The sequence below is a fragment of the Apostichopus japonicus genome, chromosome 13 (genome assembly GCF_037975245.1).
Source record: "Apostichopus japonicus isolate 1M-3 chromosome 13, ASM3797524v1, whole genome shotgun sequence".
Lineage (NCBI taxonomy): Eukaryota > Metazoa > Echinodermata > Holothuroidea > Aspidochirotida > Stichopodidae > Apostichopus > Apostichopus japonicus.
The window spans coordinates 1444011-1462985 of record NC_092573.1 but is presented as its reverse complement, the minus strand read 5'-3'; the positions used below and the strand labels follow the sequence as shown (position 1 = coordinate 1462985).

General features: G+C 35.9%; 1 protein-coding gene across 2 annotated transcripts in view; it reads left to right on the top strand.

Annotated features, from left to right (window-relative positions):
- LOC139978951 (dmX-like protein 1) overlaps positions 1–18975 on the top strand; it is a 69256-nt gene that overhangs the window by 9854 nt on the left and 40427 nt on the right. For both annotated transcript variants that reach the window (XM_071989541.1, XM_071989540.1), the window contains exons 3-7: positions 3091–3162; positions 6453–6531; positions 11577–11715; positions 11983–12049; positions 16469–16638. In XM_071989541.1, the coding sequence (XP_071845642.1) occupies positions 3091–3162; positions 6453–6531; positions 11577–11715; positions 11983–12049; positions 16469–16638 (527 nt within the window). The remainder of the gene's footprint in view (positions 1–3090; positions 3163–6452; positions 6532–11576; positions 11716–11982; positions 12050–16468; positions 16639–18975) is intronic.

The window sequence follows — 18975 nt, the reverse complement described above, 5'->3', positions numbered from 1 at the left end:
CTCATTCCTTCGTGTAAATTTATGGACATTCATGATTTCACAGTTATAGATTAGTTACAGCATGTAGCAACAGAACATTAGTTACAGCATGTAAATAAATGTTCACACAATTAGTCGTTTTAAATCAGAAGTTCTGCATTACTACATTATTTTTTCAATGAGGTTGCAGTTTCCCTGAAGTATTTGCAAATATTTTGTAACACACAGCATTAATATCTAATTGACTTTACATCACAGGCATATTCGGTTACAGTTAAGTATGAAATGACCTTTATGTCAATTAATTTTGTAGTAGTATACACTATTAGGTAAAGGCTTATCTGTTCCTCTAATCTACATTTATATGTTGAAACATTCCTGTCATTAAAGAAAAAAAGATTCTTTTCTTGTTGTTATGATATACGTTTGTTGTGCCATTCTTGAAGGGATTAGTCAAAATCATCTTTAATCTGTTTTCAGTTTGATGTGTGTGGCAACTACTGCCATAGAACTACAAAAACAGACTCGGCATGCAGTTGCTTCATGGTAGTAGTATGGAACCAAATGAGTTTGACCCCAAAGTACTTACAGTATGGTAATTTTCAAAACTGAAACTACCCTTTAAAATATATGAGCAAGTTGAGCAACCAACAGCCTGTCAAAGTTTAATTTGCATTTATCAGTAGACATTGTTTCTCCGGTTCTGATCTCCAATTTCATTGGCTGTCTGAATTAATTTAAAATGAAAGTAAGTATTGAGAAAGGAAAGAATAGTAATCGTGTTGGTCACTATTAATAGCTTGGGGAGAGAAATTTGCAATGAAAATTGGGTTTGTTGAAATTTCCCATTCTTGTGAGTCAGAACTTGCAGAAAGTGCAGTGTGGGCTGATAGTGTTTCTAGGACAATGTAATTTATTTCTCATAATGTTTGGCAAAAATTAATACGTTGACTGTTGTAAGACAAACCAATGAGTGGAAAAGTCCAGTTAATTTACCACTGATGATAACTACCCATACATATGAACTTCCATATCTACCTAAACAACATGACTGAAACTTTTAGCACTCTGCCCCACATGTTGTGGACTTCATTCATTTGGAATTTTTCCTTAGGGAATTTACTTCGCTCCTTGCTTACCTGTCTCCCCACAACCTTTTTTGGCAAAATTGTTACATGTACTGTTAGAAGACTGGTGAAGGAGGGAAAGAGAGAGAAGGGAAGTTGAAGAAACAGAAATGTCAGATTTTTTCTTTAAGATTCAAGTTACCATCAAGTTGTGAACTCTTCACAGCTAATATTACTTAATCTTATTAACCTCACTCTGCACTTACCTCTCCCCATAATTCTAGTACAGCCTTATACCATCATATGTCTCGAAATGGGAAATCTCTAGACTTATTTTGTAACCCTTGACTCTCTTAAGACCTCTTTTCTAACTCTGATCAGATTTGTTCACACGTATTGCCAATCTGAAATTTTCCTGACGTCTATTTGTGAGTTGTACTTTTTCGCCCAGTGTCATCCTCTAATTTACGTCTAGAATGAACTGGTAACCTTTTAACACTGCGCGCCTCTCCATGACCGGCTAGAAATCATATACCAGGCAAACTGTCAACCAGATGTCACAGTGTATATATATAGTAATTTCTCTTTACATGTACATGTGTGTATCTCTGTCGCTCAAAACTGATTCAGATATCATAGTTTACAATGCAGTGACCTTCACTGAAGGCTAAATGAAATAAGGCATTTTCTTTGTTATTATCATTTTTATTTGTTTTTTGCTAGTTTGTTAGGTATCACTGACATCATCATCATGATCATCCTGACTACTGTACATAGAACACACACTTGTTGCTAGTCATGAAAGTGAGAAAGTAATTTGTACAGCTCTCGGTGAATCATCCCAGTTTGTAATCTCTCCACTGTAGTACAGTTTACTGTATATCCCAGCGTACCGTCTGTTCAAGACCACGGTGATGAATCATTTCGTTGACAATGTTTACGTTAACTTAAAGGAGTACTAAGGTTCTGTCGTATTAAAAGACAGAATTATGTGATCATCAGATCTAAAGTTGATTGAAAATTTAGCTTGGTCTAGCAAAAATGTTTTCTTTCTGCAAGTAATTTGAGATCCAATAATTAAGAAGACTATTTTCGTTGATGACATCTGAATAGTTAATGAAATGCACATAAAGTGAGAAAGACAGTCTCCAACTCTCCATGGTGGTTTATTTTTGTATTAAGCTAAAGAGGAAATGTGAAAGATAAAAGATAAAAATTGCCAAAGTGGATGAAAGGATACACATGGATTGTCATAGTTTTGAACAAAAGAGTGACGGAGAACGGGGAAGGGGAATTTGAAGTAGGTAGATTGGATGTAGACATATTGATGGTATATGTGCAAATCTAAATTATTTATTGTTTAAGATTAAAAACTATGGGTTTATAAAGATGAAGTTCAACGTTATATTTACTTATATTATATATTAGAGAACTGGTGTTCTTCAGAAAACTTTCAAGAATGAATTGTAGTTAGTAGTTACTGTTCAGGGAAAACGATGTAGAGTGCAACAGAAAAAGGGAGAAAGAGTTTTTAATGGTTGACTGCACGTTTCATAAATACAGTAGCAATGTCACCTAATCTTCATCCAGGGCTGTGTTCTGTCTCTCACATTATTTTAACATCATGGTAATACTGTAGCCCCCCAAAAAATTGAGATGCAAATGAAGAAAATTAATTCTTTCCCTATCTGTATGTTTTTTATCATCTCATTATCAAAACGTTTGGACCGCAAGAGTACGCCAGAAGAAAGATCTGTGAATTTACTACTTAGAAATGGTAGACTCCAGCCATGTTCGCTAATTAAACTTCATACTGTCTTTCACATTATGTTTACATCAGGGTAATAGCCAAAAAAAAAAAAATTGTGAGTTGCAAATGAAGAAATTGAATCCTTTCCTGTCTGTGTATTTTTATCATCTCATTACCAAAAAAGTTGGGACTGCTTAGAGTACTACGTCTGAGAGGAGAAGCCCCAGGACTGAAATTGTTTGAACTTTTCTATTAAGGCCTCTAATATTGATTTGTTGGTATCTTTTTTCGCAGATTGCCGCATCATACGCCAACCAGGTCTATATCTACGAGCCCGTCTATCAGCCTGGAAAGAAATCTCATTTGGTGAGTTTAAATCATGAGATTACGGTCATGATACTCCTCCACCCAGAGCTGGGATGTGAGAAGGACGAAGTAGAGGATGAGATTGTTCAAATGTTAACCGGCTGACGTAGTTTGGGACTGTTCTCCTTGGGGAACGCTATTTTCCTATGCTCATTATAGAATGGAATTGGAAGTGTCCGCTAGGAGGACCAAGAAGGTCTCGTTTACTGACGAGGAATTTTAAGTATCTTCTTAGAATTTGTGGTTTACTCTGAAGTGTCAGCTTTGTCTGAGTCAATATTCCGCTGGAATATTTGTTTTATTCAAGATCTACGTACAACAGGTAGATGCCGTGGCATTGAAGGAATGTCAGACACCAGGCCTCAAAATTGAGACTCTACTGGTTAACTACCAGTGGATTTTGCCATTTACCAGTAGAGAGAAAAAGGCATTTGCATTTATCTGCCAGTAGACATTAAGAACATAAACACATAATATTTGGGAAACAACTGTAAGTATAAAAAACTGGCATTGTATTGCTAAACTGGTGTGGTTGAAATTGTGACAATCTTGGTATGGACACATCATGCAGGATTGCTGATACCAGTCCCTTATGGCTGAATGATAACTTAGGTGCTGTTGAAATATTTCCAAAATGATATTTGTGTAAAAGTAAGTGGGCCTGACATTTCGATCCTAGCAGGATCTTCTTCAGAGGCTGAAAATGTTTTTTTAGCGAGGAATATTTTAATAAGGTAGATTAAGAATGCCCACAGCAGTTGTAAACTTATTTAGGTAAACTTGTTTAGGTATTTGCAAGAGTTTATGCAAATTTATTAAAATTTATACAATAATATTAGGTAAGTGTAAAAACAAATTTTTGTTTTTTGCTTTTTCTAAAGTAGGTTGTGCAAAACTTGAAACCTGAGTTATCAGATTGTGTTAAATGATGACAAAATGATTAGATACATTTGTGGAATTAGGAAACATTTTCTGCATCCCTGTGTGGATCATCTTGCGTGTAGGTCTTTTTTTAGTCTTTTGGAGCATCACTCTCATAGGTTAAGGTGGCTGGGCAACTAAAGTCATACATTCAGCCTATCACAAGCTTCACAAAAATCAGTGGCGGAAAAACAATACAGTGTTTTCTCAAAAAACACTTTTTTTTTTCCATTTTCCCCCTCTGTTATCAGTCTCCACTCAAGAAAAGGAATTATGTTAAGGCTTTACCTGTCCCCACCCTAAATAATTATCCTCAATCCTCATAAAAGACTTGGCCAAACAACAAAACTTTGTCAAAAGGAAAGCAAAACAGACAAGTGAAAATTCATCATCTGTAAAATATTACTGACAACACACTATTGATGTTTCCTCCTTGGGAATGCCATTAACCCGTGTTGCTTTCGATATTGATTTGCAATTGTTGTGCATTAGGAAGATCATGATGGTTTGAATTCCATTTGATGCTTTAAATCCTTCGCAATCCTGTCACTATTTTGTGCTTTTGATTTGATGTTTTGGATCTAGCCGTAAAATCATGAAGGAATCGCAATATCTGCTAGTCGTTCTGTTACTTCCAGGAAGAATTTTCAGCTCAAAAGTGAAAGAGTGAAAGTGGTATAAATTCCCTTTGTAATTGTATGGATGTAACATATTTCTTGGATATATACGTCTGTAGTGCTATGAACAGAGAAAAGCTGTGAAAATATGAAAATACAGGGCGACTCTATGTACATGTCACTCATCTCGTGCCTGTCTCCTAAACATCTGAATAATGTAGCAACCGGTAGTAAATCACTGCCCCCTTACGTGTCTCCCATACATATACAGTGAACTCAACCCCCCCCCCCCCATTTTCACTACAAGATGCTACCGAATGAGTACAGTAACTGATTCCATTCACTGATCCATTTCATTCTGAAGCCCACAAAGTTTCCTCAACTTACTAGAATTATTCTCTTGCAAGCTAAAATATACGAAAATTGTGTATTCATATTTTGAAATGACATGTAAACCCAGTTTAAGCCAATACAGTACCTATAGTACATTAAATTTTTATTTTGGCATGGTACTCAAAATCTTCAGATTCACTAAAAAATGTTCTTTAGGTTCCTTTTGACTCTATAACAATAGAACTTGCAATTATTTAAAAATATTAACTTTTCGATCATCATTCTTATTTTGAAACTCTGTGGTTTTGGAGTATTATGTGGAAGTGATCAATTCCAGCAGAATAGTCATATCCAGTGACTGGATGACTTAGCACTTTGTAAAGTTCCACCAGTAATATATGGAATGGGTATCTAGTACAAGTCATCTATTAATCATAAATGTCTGCTTGCCTCCAGAGAGGAAATTGCCAAAGATGAAACCTTTGATACAAACTGTCTCTTCTGATTGCAAACCTTCTCAGTGTAGAAGTTCATTTCATTTCATGAAAATGCATTCCTTTCAGTTAATGAGAATCAGAAAGCCTTGCAATACAGCATCATTTAACCAGTAATTTAGTGCTCACACTCACCCCCCCTCCCTCTCCACCACAAACACACATGCACGCACGCATTCGCATACACTCACTCGTACAGACACTGGGTCATTGAACTTTGTCACCTAAAGTGACTGTCCTTTGATCAAGAAAAGTTCTCATTGCAATCATTGAATGAATACTAACAGTTGATTTTACTTGTGGGATTACTCTGTATGATTGGAAATACTTTGATTAATACTAGAAAGTGTGTGATAGTTTGACAGTGTGCTAGCTGTTTAGTTTACGTTTAATATTTGTTTAGAAAGAAGCAGGATATTTATTAGAAGTCTCCTAATATCTTACAAATTTTCTATTTGATTCGTTATTAAGGGTCTTCTCTTTCTATTACTGAAAAATTCCCTTTGTTCTTCCCCAATTTAACATTCTTGCTTGTCAGAAATGAAGACAAAACTCCCCCTTCTTCTCAAAAGAAAAGCAAGTGGGCTTTCTTTAATTATCGTAATTTTTGGTAGTTTCTATACTGAAAATGAGTTTGGGTGTGAAGCATTGCAGATTGTTATCATTATTCTTTAAACCAATAATATGTGAATCAGTGGTTGTGCCAAAATCTTTATCCATGGTCCTGATAATGCAAGCAAACTTACCTTTGATCATTTGCATATTGAGACATTATGGTTCTGGGTAACTTTTTCTTTGCTTCCTTAAATATAAAGAAAATTGTTTTTTTTTTTTATCATAAAGAGAACAGAGTAAAGTCTCAATTTTCTGGAATACAGTATGATGACATCTCCAATAATTTTTGTGTTCTTACATCTTTTAACAGAAATTGGACTACCAATGGAACTTGAGTGGTAGTTTCAAAGTCGAGTCGTTGGTCAGCAACTTGTCATGGAACCAAGACGGTAAGAATGTGGTCATCTCAGGCAAGGGATGTGGGGAGGAGGGTAGCAGGGTGCACTCTGGGGCACTCTCCTTACTCACATGTCATCTCACAACTGTAACACTCCCATCATTGTACCGTCTGTCTGAAGTGATCTGATAGTACAAAAGTACTACATGTGTGTACTGTAAAGACTACTACAATAAACTGCACACCGCAACTTGCACCCACTCTCATGGTGGAGTACCTGGTCCTGCATTTACTACCTGGTGCAGACACTTTCCATTAACACATCCTGCAAGAGTATGCAGTGTTTGATCATTGGCATATTGCATATTCAGTCAGATCCAGTGACTTGGTATAAATACAACTGTGTAATGTAACTATAACTATATCTGTTATGTGTCGAACAGTTAAAAAGCAGACCTAATTACAGACATGTAGCTTGCTGAGGGATGATTTATTGGGGAAGGATTGATCAATTGACATTCAGATGGGTAAATTATGCACAACATTAAGAGATATCCAGGCATTGTTTTGAGGATCAGTTGAAGGGCTATGAACTAACACATCTGGGATAAATATGTAAATGATGAAAAAAATGAAATTGCAAAGTCAAAGTCTGTATTAGCACTGTGTGCGGGTGTTATTTGTAATTTAGATCATGAAGGTTTTGGTGTCTGCTTTCGTCAAAATGTTTGGTAATAATTGCTTCTGCATCAGCGGGCATACAGTATATATAGCCTTTAGAAAGTCTGTGTTAAGGACATGGGAAGGTACGATTTCAACTCATAAATTATGTTCTTAATGGTACCTTAGTGAGATTGTACTATTACACCCATGTGTGAGAACATGTTTTCCTGTTTTATTTTTCATTTCTTTACATGTGGATATTGTATATTCTTCATGAATATGTGTATATTCTTGTGTGTGAAGTGGCTTAGATACATATGATATGTGAAAGCATTAGGATTCTTACCCTGAAGCTTTACAAGTATGGTTAGTCTTGTATGCATGATTTAAGAGAGAAAATGTATCGGCAATAGGGTGCATTTACACAACCCAGTAGCAAATCGGCATGATATTGAAAAATATTACAGTGATTGATAAATATCAGGAAAATAAGAAAATTTAATACAAGAAAAAAAATGGGATAGTAAACGCCAGCACGTGAAATATTGAAGCAATTTTTTTTTTTTTTTATGAATCAGAAATGCCTCAATGGGTTACAGTTCATTCCATTGTTAAATTTCACATAGCTTGTTTTGGTTTTAACTCATTAAGTAAGCTGCAGAGATATTACATGTGGGTTGTATGACCCATTTTACCTGTTACCATGTGTTATTATGTGCTGGTACAGATTATTAGAATAGCAAGTACCAAGGAGAAGTAGTTTTGTGGTGAATGATAAATCCATAGGAAGTAACACGCAAGAGCTGTGTTGAGAAATATACTGGTCTAAGGCCACACATATATATAGACGTTGCTGTTTTGCTGCATTTTGGTCTCCAATGGATATCTCTGTAGCATAATTTTGTTTCATTGAGTGGGTACTGTAGTAGAAAGACAAAGTCAACCACAAGCTACAGTTATCTAAATATTCATCACACTATTTATTAATTATGTGTAGTCAAAATGTGTTCACAGTGCTAGGAGCTGAAACCCACATTAGACGTCATGTTAGGAACATGTAACTGTGATTGGTTTATGGGCATCAAGTCTAGTCCATATTCATATTCGCAAGGTTTATTGGCATTTTGAGTGCTGACATTGGCGGGCTATGACATTTTCTGACAGGTTTTTTGTACTGTGTACTTCCATGGAGTGATTTCATTTCTGAAGAACTAGAGATGTTTGCTTTCTGTTCCCTTTGGTTATAAAAGACTGTGGCCAGGAACAGATCCTTTGTTATATTTAACATGAATTACCACTTGCTCAGGTTTAGTTTGCACCAGTTATATTTAAAGTGCAATATTTTGTGGATCACATGAATTCCTTCATGTGTTGCATATTTTGTTGTTATTAATATCAAAATTGACCACATCATTTCACATTGTGTCACATTTTAATCGTGATGTTTCATCTCAGTACCCAGAGATTTTTCCTCCTCCCTCCAAATGGGCCATCTCAATAGAAAAGGTCATGTCACTACACTGGGTCATCTGACCAACATGGGTCACCTCACACCCCTAGGTGCCCTACAGCTGGTGTGACTAAGTTGGTTGCTAAGTACAGGAGAATATTTTAGAAACTTCAAACTTTGCAAGTTGCAAGCAGATTTATACCATGATACAGAAATCATTGGATAGAACATTTTCTGTATTTCTCTGCAGCTATTGGCATGGATGATTTGCTGTTTGTCTGGCCCCTTAAAAATGGTCAAAAAAATGTTTTTAGCAAGGTTCTTCCTGTCCCTCCCCCTGGAATATCTTAGGGACCCCCCTAAGAAAAGAAGTCTAGCTACAGTACTGTACGCCCTTGCACAGTGGTAATTCACATGTATTTCCTGTTCGACATGTTTGAGCCTCACCTGTCATGTACAGCATGTAGTGTTTATAGTGGGAAGTTGTTAGGAACAACATTAACTTGCCACAGTATTGTGGTAACATGCAATGCGGTATAATGTAAAGATAATGTACCCGGAAACTATCTGCCACCATGCTTCACCAACATTGCTCTGGGAGCGGTAAAATTGCAGTAGGCAAAACTTCAAAGGGTTGCTAATTCAAATATGATCAGCATTACACTAAATGTTTTCTGTGTTGGCTTAAACTGTTCAGAACTCTCTAGTTAAAGAGTAGCCAAATGTCAGTTTCATTGTATATATATCTGTCAGTCAAAAAGAAAACCACCAGCCCCAAAAAATTATAGCTAGATTATAGTCTCACATTTGAAAGCAGGGTGGGAATTTGGCAAAAAAAGTTGGTAAGCATTTTCTCATTTCTTGATGAAATGTGCTTACCAACATGAGCCAAGAGTTCTCAGTTGGTAAGCACAATTCATGAATCGGTAAGCACAGCACAATGACCTGAAAAATGAACAAATATCAAGTCGTGTTGTTTATAATACAATATGCGACCAATCAAATGAAGGCAAGTACAACCATACCAGCACATCCTGTGATCTAGTATCCAGTCAGAGCCACATAGAGGGTGATGCAGATGCACATTGTTGCTACGGCAAATTCGGCAATTGCCTAGTTCATGTGTGAAGTTGGAATAATTTGCGATGCATACACAGTTAGTCGTAGGTATGTGAAAGTCCAGGCACGATCGCTGAGCTAGCAGCCAGCTGTGTGCGGCCTGCTCGTTGGTGCTAGCTTTTTGCTAGCTGCGCGACAAATTAATCCTCCGTAACTTAGAAGCAGATTGCAGATAAGCCTACTACAGTCCGATGCAGTCACTTACGGTCAGAATTTTTGGTACGCTCATTACAAGGGTGTGTAGTACTAGGCCCATTTGATTTTCTTATTTTGGTAAGCCATATTTTCATTCCAGTACGCTAGCGTACCGGCGTACCGTAAAATTCCCACCCTGTTTGAAAGTTCATGATGAAAATGTAGGTAGACTCCTAAATGGCAGATTTGGAAAAAGAAAGTGGGAGGTGTCCCAAAGGTGGGAGGTGGGATATGGTAGGGCGTAATGCTTAATTGTCACCAATAGTGAAGATTAGATGGGTGGAAGTGTGTTTGTGGAGATTGAAGTCAACTAAGTACTGTACCATGATTATACCAATACCAATTGTCACTCTCAATACCCAAACCAGTCAATTTTTGGAGAGTTAGACCGAGGGGGTGGGTAATCAATTATTCATGAATAATGCCATGATAAGAACGGCACAACTTTACAATCCAATGCAATCTATAGCCGTTTATGATGCATACAGAGGTTATTGCTGAGATAAATATCTTTGGCTTTGTGTCTGTGGTATGGTTCGTGACACAAAGCATTCAGGTATTGTATCAGCAATATCGTAATTCTAGCTAAATCTGCAGAAATTCCAAAGATGACAGATAAGTTTCATACCACTGCTCATTTACCAATTTGGGTGCTTTCTACAGATCAACATTTAAATAATTATATATTTTTGATCATATGTTTTGCTGTAGACAGATGTGTCCCTGTTAACTATGCAACACGGTGATACTAACATTGCAGTCTAGATACTGTAACCTATCCCTGCATCCACACAATGAGTAATTGCATAGAGATGATTGACCTTGTATGTTAATTTCATATACTGAAAATTAATCTAGAATTAATTCATATTACCAATGTTTCTTCTACATACTATCTGCTATATTTTTAAAGTGAATTTAAAATATAAAATATTACATGGTCTATTGTAACTAAAGATCATAGGTTATTTAAATTGGTCTAAACCTGTTGCTCTACCATCTGTAGAAAGTTCCAGTACAGTATTAAAGTGAAATTAAAACTTGACTCATGATTGATTGGAGGCTTATAGCTTGTTGAATTTGTTGAACACCTGACAGATGGTACTTGAAGATGTTCAAGTTTCATTCCACATAGACGATCCATAGAAGTGACCTTGGACTTTGGATCTTTCCTTCTAGTGTCAGATTTCTACAACATGCACAGGACAGTACAAAGTTACAAACATCTGTTTGAGATTTTTCACATAAATGGTTCTGTTTCTAACCATCACCACCTACCCCCCCCCCTCCCTCTCTTTCCTTGCCTCATGTCCTCTTTTATAATCTCCTTACATAAAGTGCCAACAAAATGCACAATGTTGGCACTTTGGATGTTAGAATGAGAAATGTTAAAAGGTTACCAGTTTATTCTAGGCATGGTAGAAGGAGTTGCTAAGGTTGTGGGGAGACAGGTAGGCTTGTCACTCTTAAATATCCAAACCAGTACGTTTGGAATTCACATTACTTTGCGTGTTGAACCTTGACTAAATTTGCTGCAAGTATTGGCCACGATAATAAATGAACTTTACCGATCTGTTTCGACTGACTGACAAGTGATTGTTTGATGTAGTTACCTCATGCAAAGTACAGTCCAGTTTATTTGTGTCACGGTGTTTGCTTTCATCTCGCAGGGTCAAGAATTCTGACTGGAAGTGACTCCATCCAGATCTGGTCATCTCCCACTCCCGATTCAGACGCAGAAGAATCAGACCAAACAGAGACAGCTCCACTGAAAGACGGCCACATCTGGGAGAGCATATGGCAAACAAAGTAAGGAAAACTGGTGAAACTGACACTTGTAGCTCTTCAAAAGTGAAAGAATATTTCAGAGGATAATTGCACAAGAACTGTCAACTAATTACATTGTTTCAATGTTATGTAAGGAGAATATGAAAGAGGAAATGTGGCTAGGAAAGGAAGAGGGAGGAGGGGGGCAGGGAGGAGATAGGTGGTGGTCTTGGTTACAATTTGTCCTCTGTAGGACATTGTTTCTTGTTATATACAACCATAACTTTGTTTACTTGTATTCATTAACAGGACAGCAACTCCAGTATATAATCTCAAGTATTCTTCGGATGGACAGTTCTTTGCTTCTGCTGGAAAGGTATGTATTGATAAATTTCCTTATTTCTGTTGTCATGTGACTCAATTGCTTTTTCCATGATGTTTTTTGCATGAAGTTCAGTCAATCTGTCGTGGATAGTTTTCATTAATCCAACATGCAACTACAAGCTCTCAAGTTATTTGTGTTCTTCTCAGCTGAAACTACTGTCAATATTTTTCAAAGGACTCTCATCTGGTCAGTATTACCTAAAATTATGTAATATTTTCAGATATTGATGAGCTGGTTGTGAAGTAGTTTGGTTTATATGAATAGACTCACTGATGAGGCTGGATGCTCATGCCAACTTGTTTTTGATTGGAACAGTTTTACTTTGTGATGCTAGTAGGGTCATGTAATTAAACATTGTCAGGGAATTATTTAATGTGTTCAGATTTTGTGTAGCATTTCCAAAAGCCGTGATTTTTTTCTTACCAAGAATACTACTAAGTACCTGTGTAGAAAACTGCTGTACATCTTTACACTTGTATAGCAACTTGATAATATTGTACAGCATTTTGTTATGTGATACTGAATTTATTATTCCCTGATTGTTTACTGTTACATTATTAATAACACTATTTTTGTTAGAGGCAGTATATTAGATTTGATTCAAGTCTGATGTGGAACTGTCTTACTCTGTGATATTAGAAGGTTATGTAATATAACATTGTTTACTGTTTGCTTACTAATATGACTATTTTTGGTGATAGGTAGTAAAATATTTCAAGCCTCCTACAGTTGACATTTAAGATTGTCTTGCATCTTTCAAAGTTCATTTCTCAAAATGTGCAGTATGTTTACGGATACTCAAATATACCTTTAACATTTGAATGTAGTCCAGCACCCAGCTTCATATTAAGAAATTCCCTTAAGCTGTCAAGCAGTTTTGGTAATTGAAAATCTGGCTTGTATCGGATCTATGAATGTATTAGTCACTCCAGGATCTAAACCATGCAAAATGTTTCATGTCTACTTGACTAACAGTTTACGGCACAAAATATATGGATATGCATCATCTGTGCTGATTATTGGTTACCTCAATTTCCATCTTTAATGATAAAAGTAGTGGATATAATAATAGTGTACACTGTCATACAACTTGCATATTTTTTGGTTGCTTGCATACATACGTAATTAATTAGTTAATCTTTCCCATAGAATATTGGTGAGTTTGTATCAATAGTCAGTTTTGTTGAGTGTTGATGAGGTTGTTTTTATTATTATTATTTTTTTATGAGGTTTGTTGAGTTTAGATGAGTTTGTTACTGTACTGTTTGCATTCTTAATTTTAGCCAAGGAAAGGAGACACCAGCCGAATTGTATGGCTTTGACATATCTCATACCAGCAAGTGTCTCATAATACTTCAAAGGCTAACGTCATTCGTGTTTAATATTTATAGAGGAAATGGAAGATGAGTAAATGAAGAAACACTGGTCAGAGTCCTGTCTATAATCACATTTATATATGTACACAAACATTTTAATGTGCACAGAATGTCTGGTTTGCAACTATAAGTAGTTGTTCAGGAGATACAATCTATAACACTGCAAACCTTTCTTGAACACAAAATCTGTGGGCAAAAATTATTAGTTCAAAAAGCTTGAAAGTGTTGAATTGTCATCCTCAGAACTTGTCACTTGTTGCTTTGTCATGTCGTATAATCAGCCATTTTGTGAATACACTGTATGAATCTATGAACCTGAATACCCTGCCCGTGCATTACCTCTCTTATTTGAACAGATAAGCCATTGGGGAAATATTGCACTGAATTACTAATCAGTTTGTCAATAGATTCAGCCCGGTAGTCAGGTTTCATTGTTTCATAATTAATCACTGGTTCGATGCCTCTTCTCTCTCTCCTCTCTGGCTTTCATTTAGTTTTCAATAAATAGTTGGCATCTTAACCACTCTCTATTGCAATAAGGTGATGATACGTGCGGTGAAATAGAGCAGGGTCTCTCGGCATAATTACCTAATTAAGTGGTGGAACATTCTGCTGGGAAATAAAGCAAAGAAATAACGAAAAAATTAACATATCTGTCAACGCTTTGCATAAATGAATTGTGAAATGAATGAAAGAGGAAGGAACTTTAGAAGTAGTACTACTGAATCATTTTTTTTTGTGGTCTATCTTGTCAAATCTACAAATAAGAACCAATTTGTTATTAGGCAAACTCTGATTATAGACATCTGGAGTTTTTCTGTTAGTCAAATCATTTTTTTCTATCAATTTTTTTCCTTTAAAGAGTCATTGTGCACGGCACTAAAATTACTTGCAAGACCAAATCTGTCTCAACAGTATTTGAGTTTTCTGTTTGTCGGATGGCACTGTCCTGAATTTGTGGGGTTATTTTTGTTTCAATATTGATCTTTTGGTTTGATGCATGGTGGCTGCACGTAATCAGTCTTAGGCAGATTTATAACAAGTCCTCAGATATATTTAGTGGTTTGGTGTCGATGGACTTTGGAGGCGGGAAGGCCTTTCACAGAGATTTCAATAATATTAGCATATCTATGCACATGATTCGCTGTGGGATTTAATCCCTTCCAATTTTGCCACTGGTATCTATGCACATCTTGGGGTATTTATTTGCAGTAGGTTTAATAAAGGTACAACATTGACTCAAAGTTTTAACTAGTCGTAATATGTGCCCATGTTAATAGTGAACCTGTTCAACATTTTTGTAAAACTTTGTTTGTTCAAAGCTCAAGTTACGACTTTGAATCGTGCTTTATGTCAAAAATTTCATACATTGTTGAGAAAGAAACAATGGAATGTATGATTATTTGCATACATGATCCCTTCCTCACTCCAACCCAACCCTTCTACTTTTTTCCTCGCTCACTCCATCAGTTTTGATATCAACTGTGTCGTATCCACTCAAGATTACCTAGTGGAAGAAATGATTAGCTTTGAGACACATTATGTTCACTATGTCAATATATCAGTCCATTGAGTAACATGGCTTTAGCCTTTCATAACATCACAGCATCTATCTAATATTATTGTAGGTATAAACTCTGTGTATCAATTTCACTTAATCTTGAGTGCTGAAATACTTTCTCTTTCAGACAGCAGAGCATTGTTATTAATGTGGACTTTATAATACAGTTCTTATTGTGTTTACATATTTCTCTTGTGTTATCAACAAATGATTGATGAGTTTGTACATTAACGACATCCGGAATGATGTAGGAATCATCTTAGTATGATGTTTATTAACCGCTTTTTTAATTAGTTTTTATATTTTTTTATCTCACCGTAAACAATTATTCCACGAACGTCTCCATTCACTCACATTCATGAGCAGTAGACATTCACAGACAAAGCAAAAGTGATGACTCATAATCGACAGGTTGTTGTTAGATTGTAATAAATTGTATTGTGTACTGAAGACCTGTATATCGTGATTAAATGTGCTTCCTGTATGTTGACGTGAAATAAGTTTTGCAATTTTGATATCAAGGTGAACTGAAGGTATCCAAAAAAAGGAAAAAAAAGAAAAAAATGTGATTCTTGTGATGAAGTTTATGAGGTAATTTATGCAACATTGTGGGTGGGATGCAAGTTTGATTGACTTTGATTTTAGGCATGTTAGTTTATCCACACATAATTGAATTCCCTTCAATCTATAGATCTATTAAAGAAATCCTTCTGGTTTCAAAAATTTGATTGCTCCTAAGTAGAGGGACATAACTTGTTTTTAATTCAACATAGAAAATTTGTGCCCCACAAAATCTTAAAATATCTTTCATAGTTCCTTCTGGGAATTTGTTAGAATTAAGTAAAATATATATTTTTTTTCAAGTAACTAGTCTTCAAATATTTTTGTATGGTATCACCAGATTGCACTGAATTCAACACAAATGCAGCTTTATGTCTTTAATTGCCAACCAATGGACTAAACCTTTGATGACCACTTCTTTTGTTTAAAATTCCTTTTAATTAATAAATTAATGTCATTTAATGCGTCAACTGTGCACTTCAGTGTATCACAAGTCCTAATTAAAACCTGCTGTAGAAAGTTTCACAACATTAAGCATCTTTCTGTCTTCTGTTGGTGTCTCCCTGTCCAGTATGAGCTTACGAATATTTATCGGCTATTTTGGGACTGGCGCATAGTGAAGTGAGATACATGTAAGTGCCTTCAACACCAAATGAGGACATTTGAAGATTGTTTCATTCCAAGATCTCTAACCATAGCTTTCTCTTTGTCTCATGTATCCTAAAACTCATATAAAAATGCAAAGAGATGTGATGGTACCATGGCACACTTTAACGATAGAACCCAAACCTTGAAATGTGTTCTTGCAAAATAACCAGATCTAGCTTGAGGAGTGTCAAGTCAATCTTTGGAAAATGTTCATTGGTGAATGGTGTCTGGGCTTTCATAAGTATAATATTTTTTTTATTTCAGAGTGATAGACTGGTTAAGATCTGGTATAGGGTCCAGTCTCCTCAGACTAAAGTGGGTAAAGTCAATGGTGTCATAGACCCCAAGGGTGAGAGCTACAGTTTCATCTATTTAGCACACCCCAGAGCAGTAACTGGTTTCTCTTGGAGGAAGACCAGCAAATACTTGCCCAGGTGAGTCCTCTTCTCAACATTTCTGTTTTAAGTACAATATAAGTACAATATGTGACTATTCTTCATGTCAACCTTTGTTTAATTTCTTCAGCTGGTTAATGCTAGTTTTTTTAGCAGAAATTTTACCAAATTTCTCTCTCTCTTTTGTTTTGCTTTTACTGAAGACTGATATATGTGAGTGTTTTGTGTATAAATAAGTTGGCCTGATGTTTTGATCCTAGCAGGATCTTCTTTAGATGGGCTGAATGACAAGTAACAGTATCAGAAGGGACAAAAACATGCACAGAATACAGACAGGTTAATGAGCATGGTGAACACAAAGAGATAGATGTAAGGGGATTTGTAGAGAAGAGATGGAGAGAAGATCGACCAACAGGGGAAGAGGAGAGGTACTGTAGGAGATAAATTGTAGAGGGACAGAGAGGTTTAAGGGAAGAGGGGTAGGGAATAAACTTGAGAAGGACAAAGACAGAAAGGTTTGGAGAAAAAAAAGGTGGAAGAGAGCTACGAGAAAAGGAGTGACAATAGGGGGGTGGGGACAAAGGGAGATGGAGGGGGGGTGTGAGTGTTGTTTGACTTTCTCTTGGCTGGGACTACATATATGTACAACATGTACAGAACTGTTAGACATGCTGACATTGACAGAAATGTATGCCCACAATTATGCTTAACAATTGTTTGTCAGTATTGAGATGTTTGTTTCATGCTCTCTCAGAACTTACATATGATCCAAAGCGTTCACAAGTTTGTGTCATAGTGGCAATTACTGAACAGTACTTTCAATGAACTTTAGAAACTGCCAAACTATGTTTCTGTGTGTTTAACTGTATTAAGTAATTACTTTCACATATATATATGTATTGTTTTTTCGCTTCTAAAATCTAGGTCTCTTAAGATTTTCAGAAAGCCTCTACCCTGCTGAAGATTACAGCTGACAATATTATTGAAAAAAGGAAAGAATTGAAGCATTTTCCATGAACTTAACTGACAGGGTCTCTGACAATTTGTTATGTTACATATTTTAATAAATAGGCCCTTAAGTGGGTTACATGTTACAGATATTTTTGCAGTAATGTTTTGCTGCTTCCCCATGTCATCACCATAAACAAAACCAAAAGGAAAAGTCATATATAAAACCAGTACAAACAAATAATTCCTGCCGCTGTTAGAAAATGTTTTTGTTCTGAACAATTTCCTGTCACATGGTTAAAAGGTAAATTTTCCATATGTCATGCCTTGGTTGGTTTAAGAATAAACTAACAAAAATTCCATGTTTCTAATTTTAATAATGAAACTTCAAACATGGTGTTGTGTATCGCCTTCTTGCTGAGTGATGGATCTGTTGTTATCTAGCAGTACATGTTCATGAAAAGAGCTGTATGTAGGCTGAAAAAATTCTGCAGCCTATCATTGTATTACACAATGATCATGTATCACTGCCCAAAATGTGAAATATAAAATATTTATTTAATTTATATTTGCTTGAACAGAATTTGCAGGGCTCTTGTTTAATTGCTCAAATTTCCATGCAGTTTTAACACAATTTGTTTGCACAATTAGCTGTTGATCGAAGACATGTGAAAGTGTTCAAGGATGTTGAACTTTCTCTTCAATATTTGGCATGGAAGTTGATTGGTCAAGTTAGTAGTCTGCATTATATACAGGATTTTGTATTTATTGAAATGAACCAGGATTGACCAAAATCAACCCAAAATGCACAGCTCTCAAGCTAGGAGGTATCAGCTTCCGAACAATTTGGTTCTGATAGTTTTGAGAGACTGTGTTTGTGAGGTTGATATTTCAAACATTGATAACATGTGTTCTGGCTACTCTATGACCCTTTTTGAAAAAGGTCAAGAGTAAAAGATATTCACTATTATTGAAGAGTTAATCACCTTTTTCCATTTATATTCCAGGAGATATTCAGTTTTTATGGTGAATATGAGGATTCCCCCCCCCCCCCCCCCTCCCTGGCATTACAGTTTAAATTTTGTTATTACTGTTGTTCTCAGATGAAAAAGCAAAAATAAGGTTGACACAGTCCAGGCCATTAATCGAACTGTGAATTATTTATGTCTGAAGCTCGGTTTTGGTAGAATTTTCAATTAGGTTGTGATGGATGCGATGCTCTGTGAATGATATAATCAATTCTTAGAGAAGGTCTTAGAGGACATAAAATTCACGCTGTTTGCCGTTGGTTGAGTGAGTTTAGTCTAGATTGCAGCGTTTAGCTTACAAGCCTTGGAATATTCTGGCATATTTGATGATTATAAATATAAAACCGGTACTTTGATATTGGAAAAAAATAGCTCTTTTCTTTTTTATCCTTAAAATATT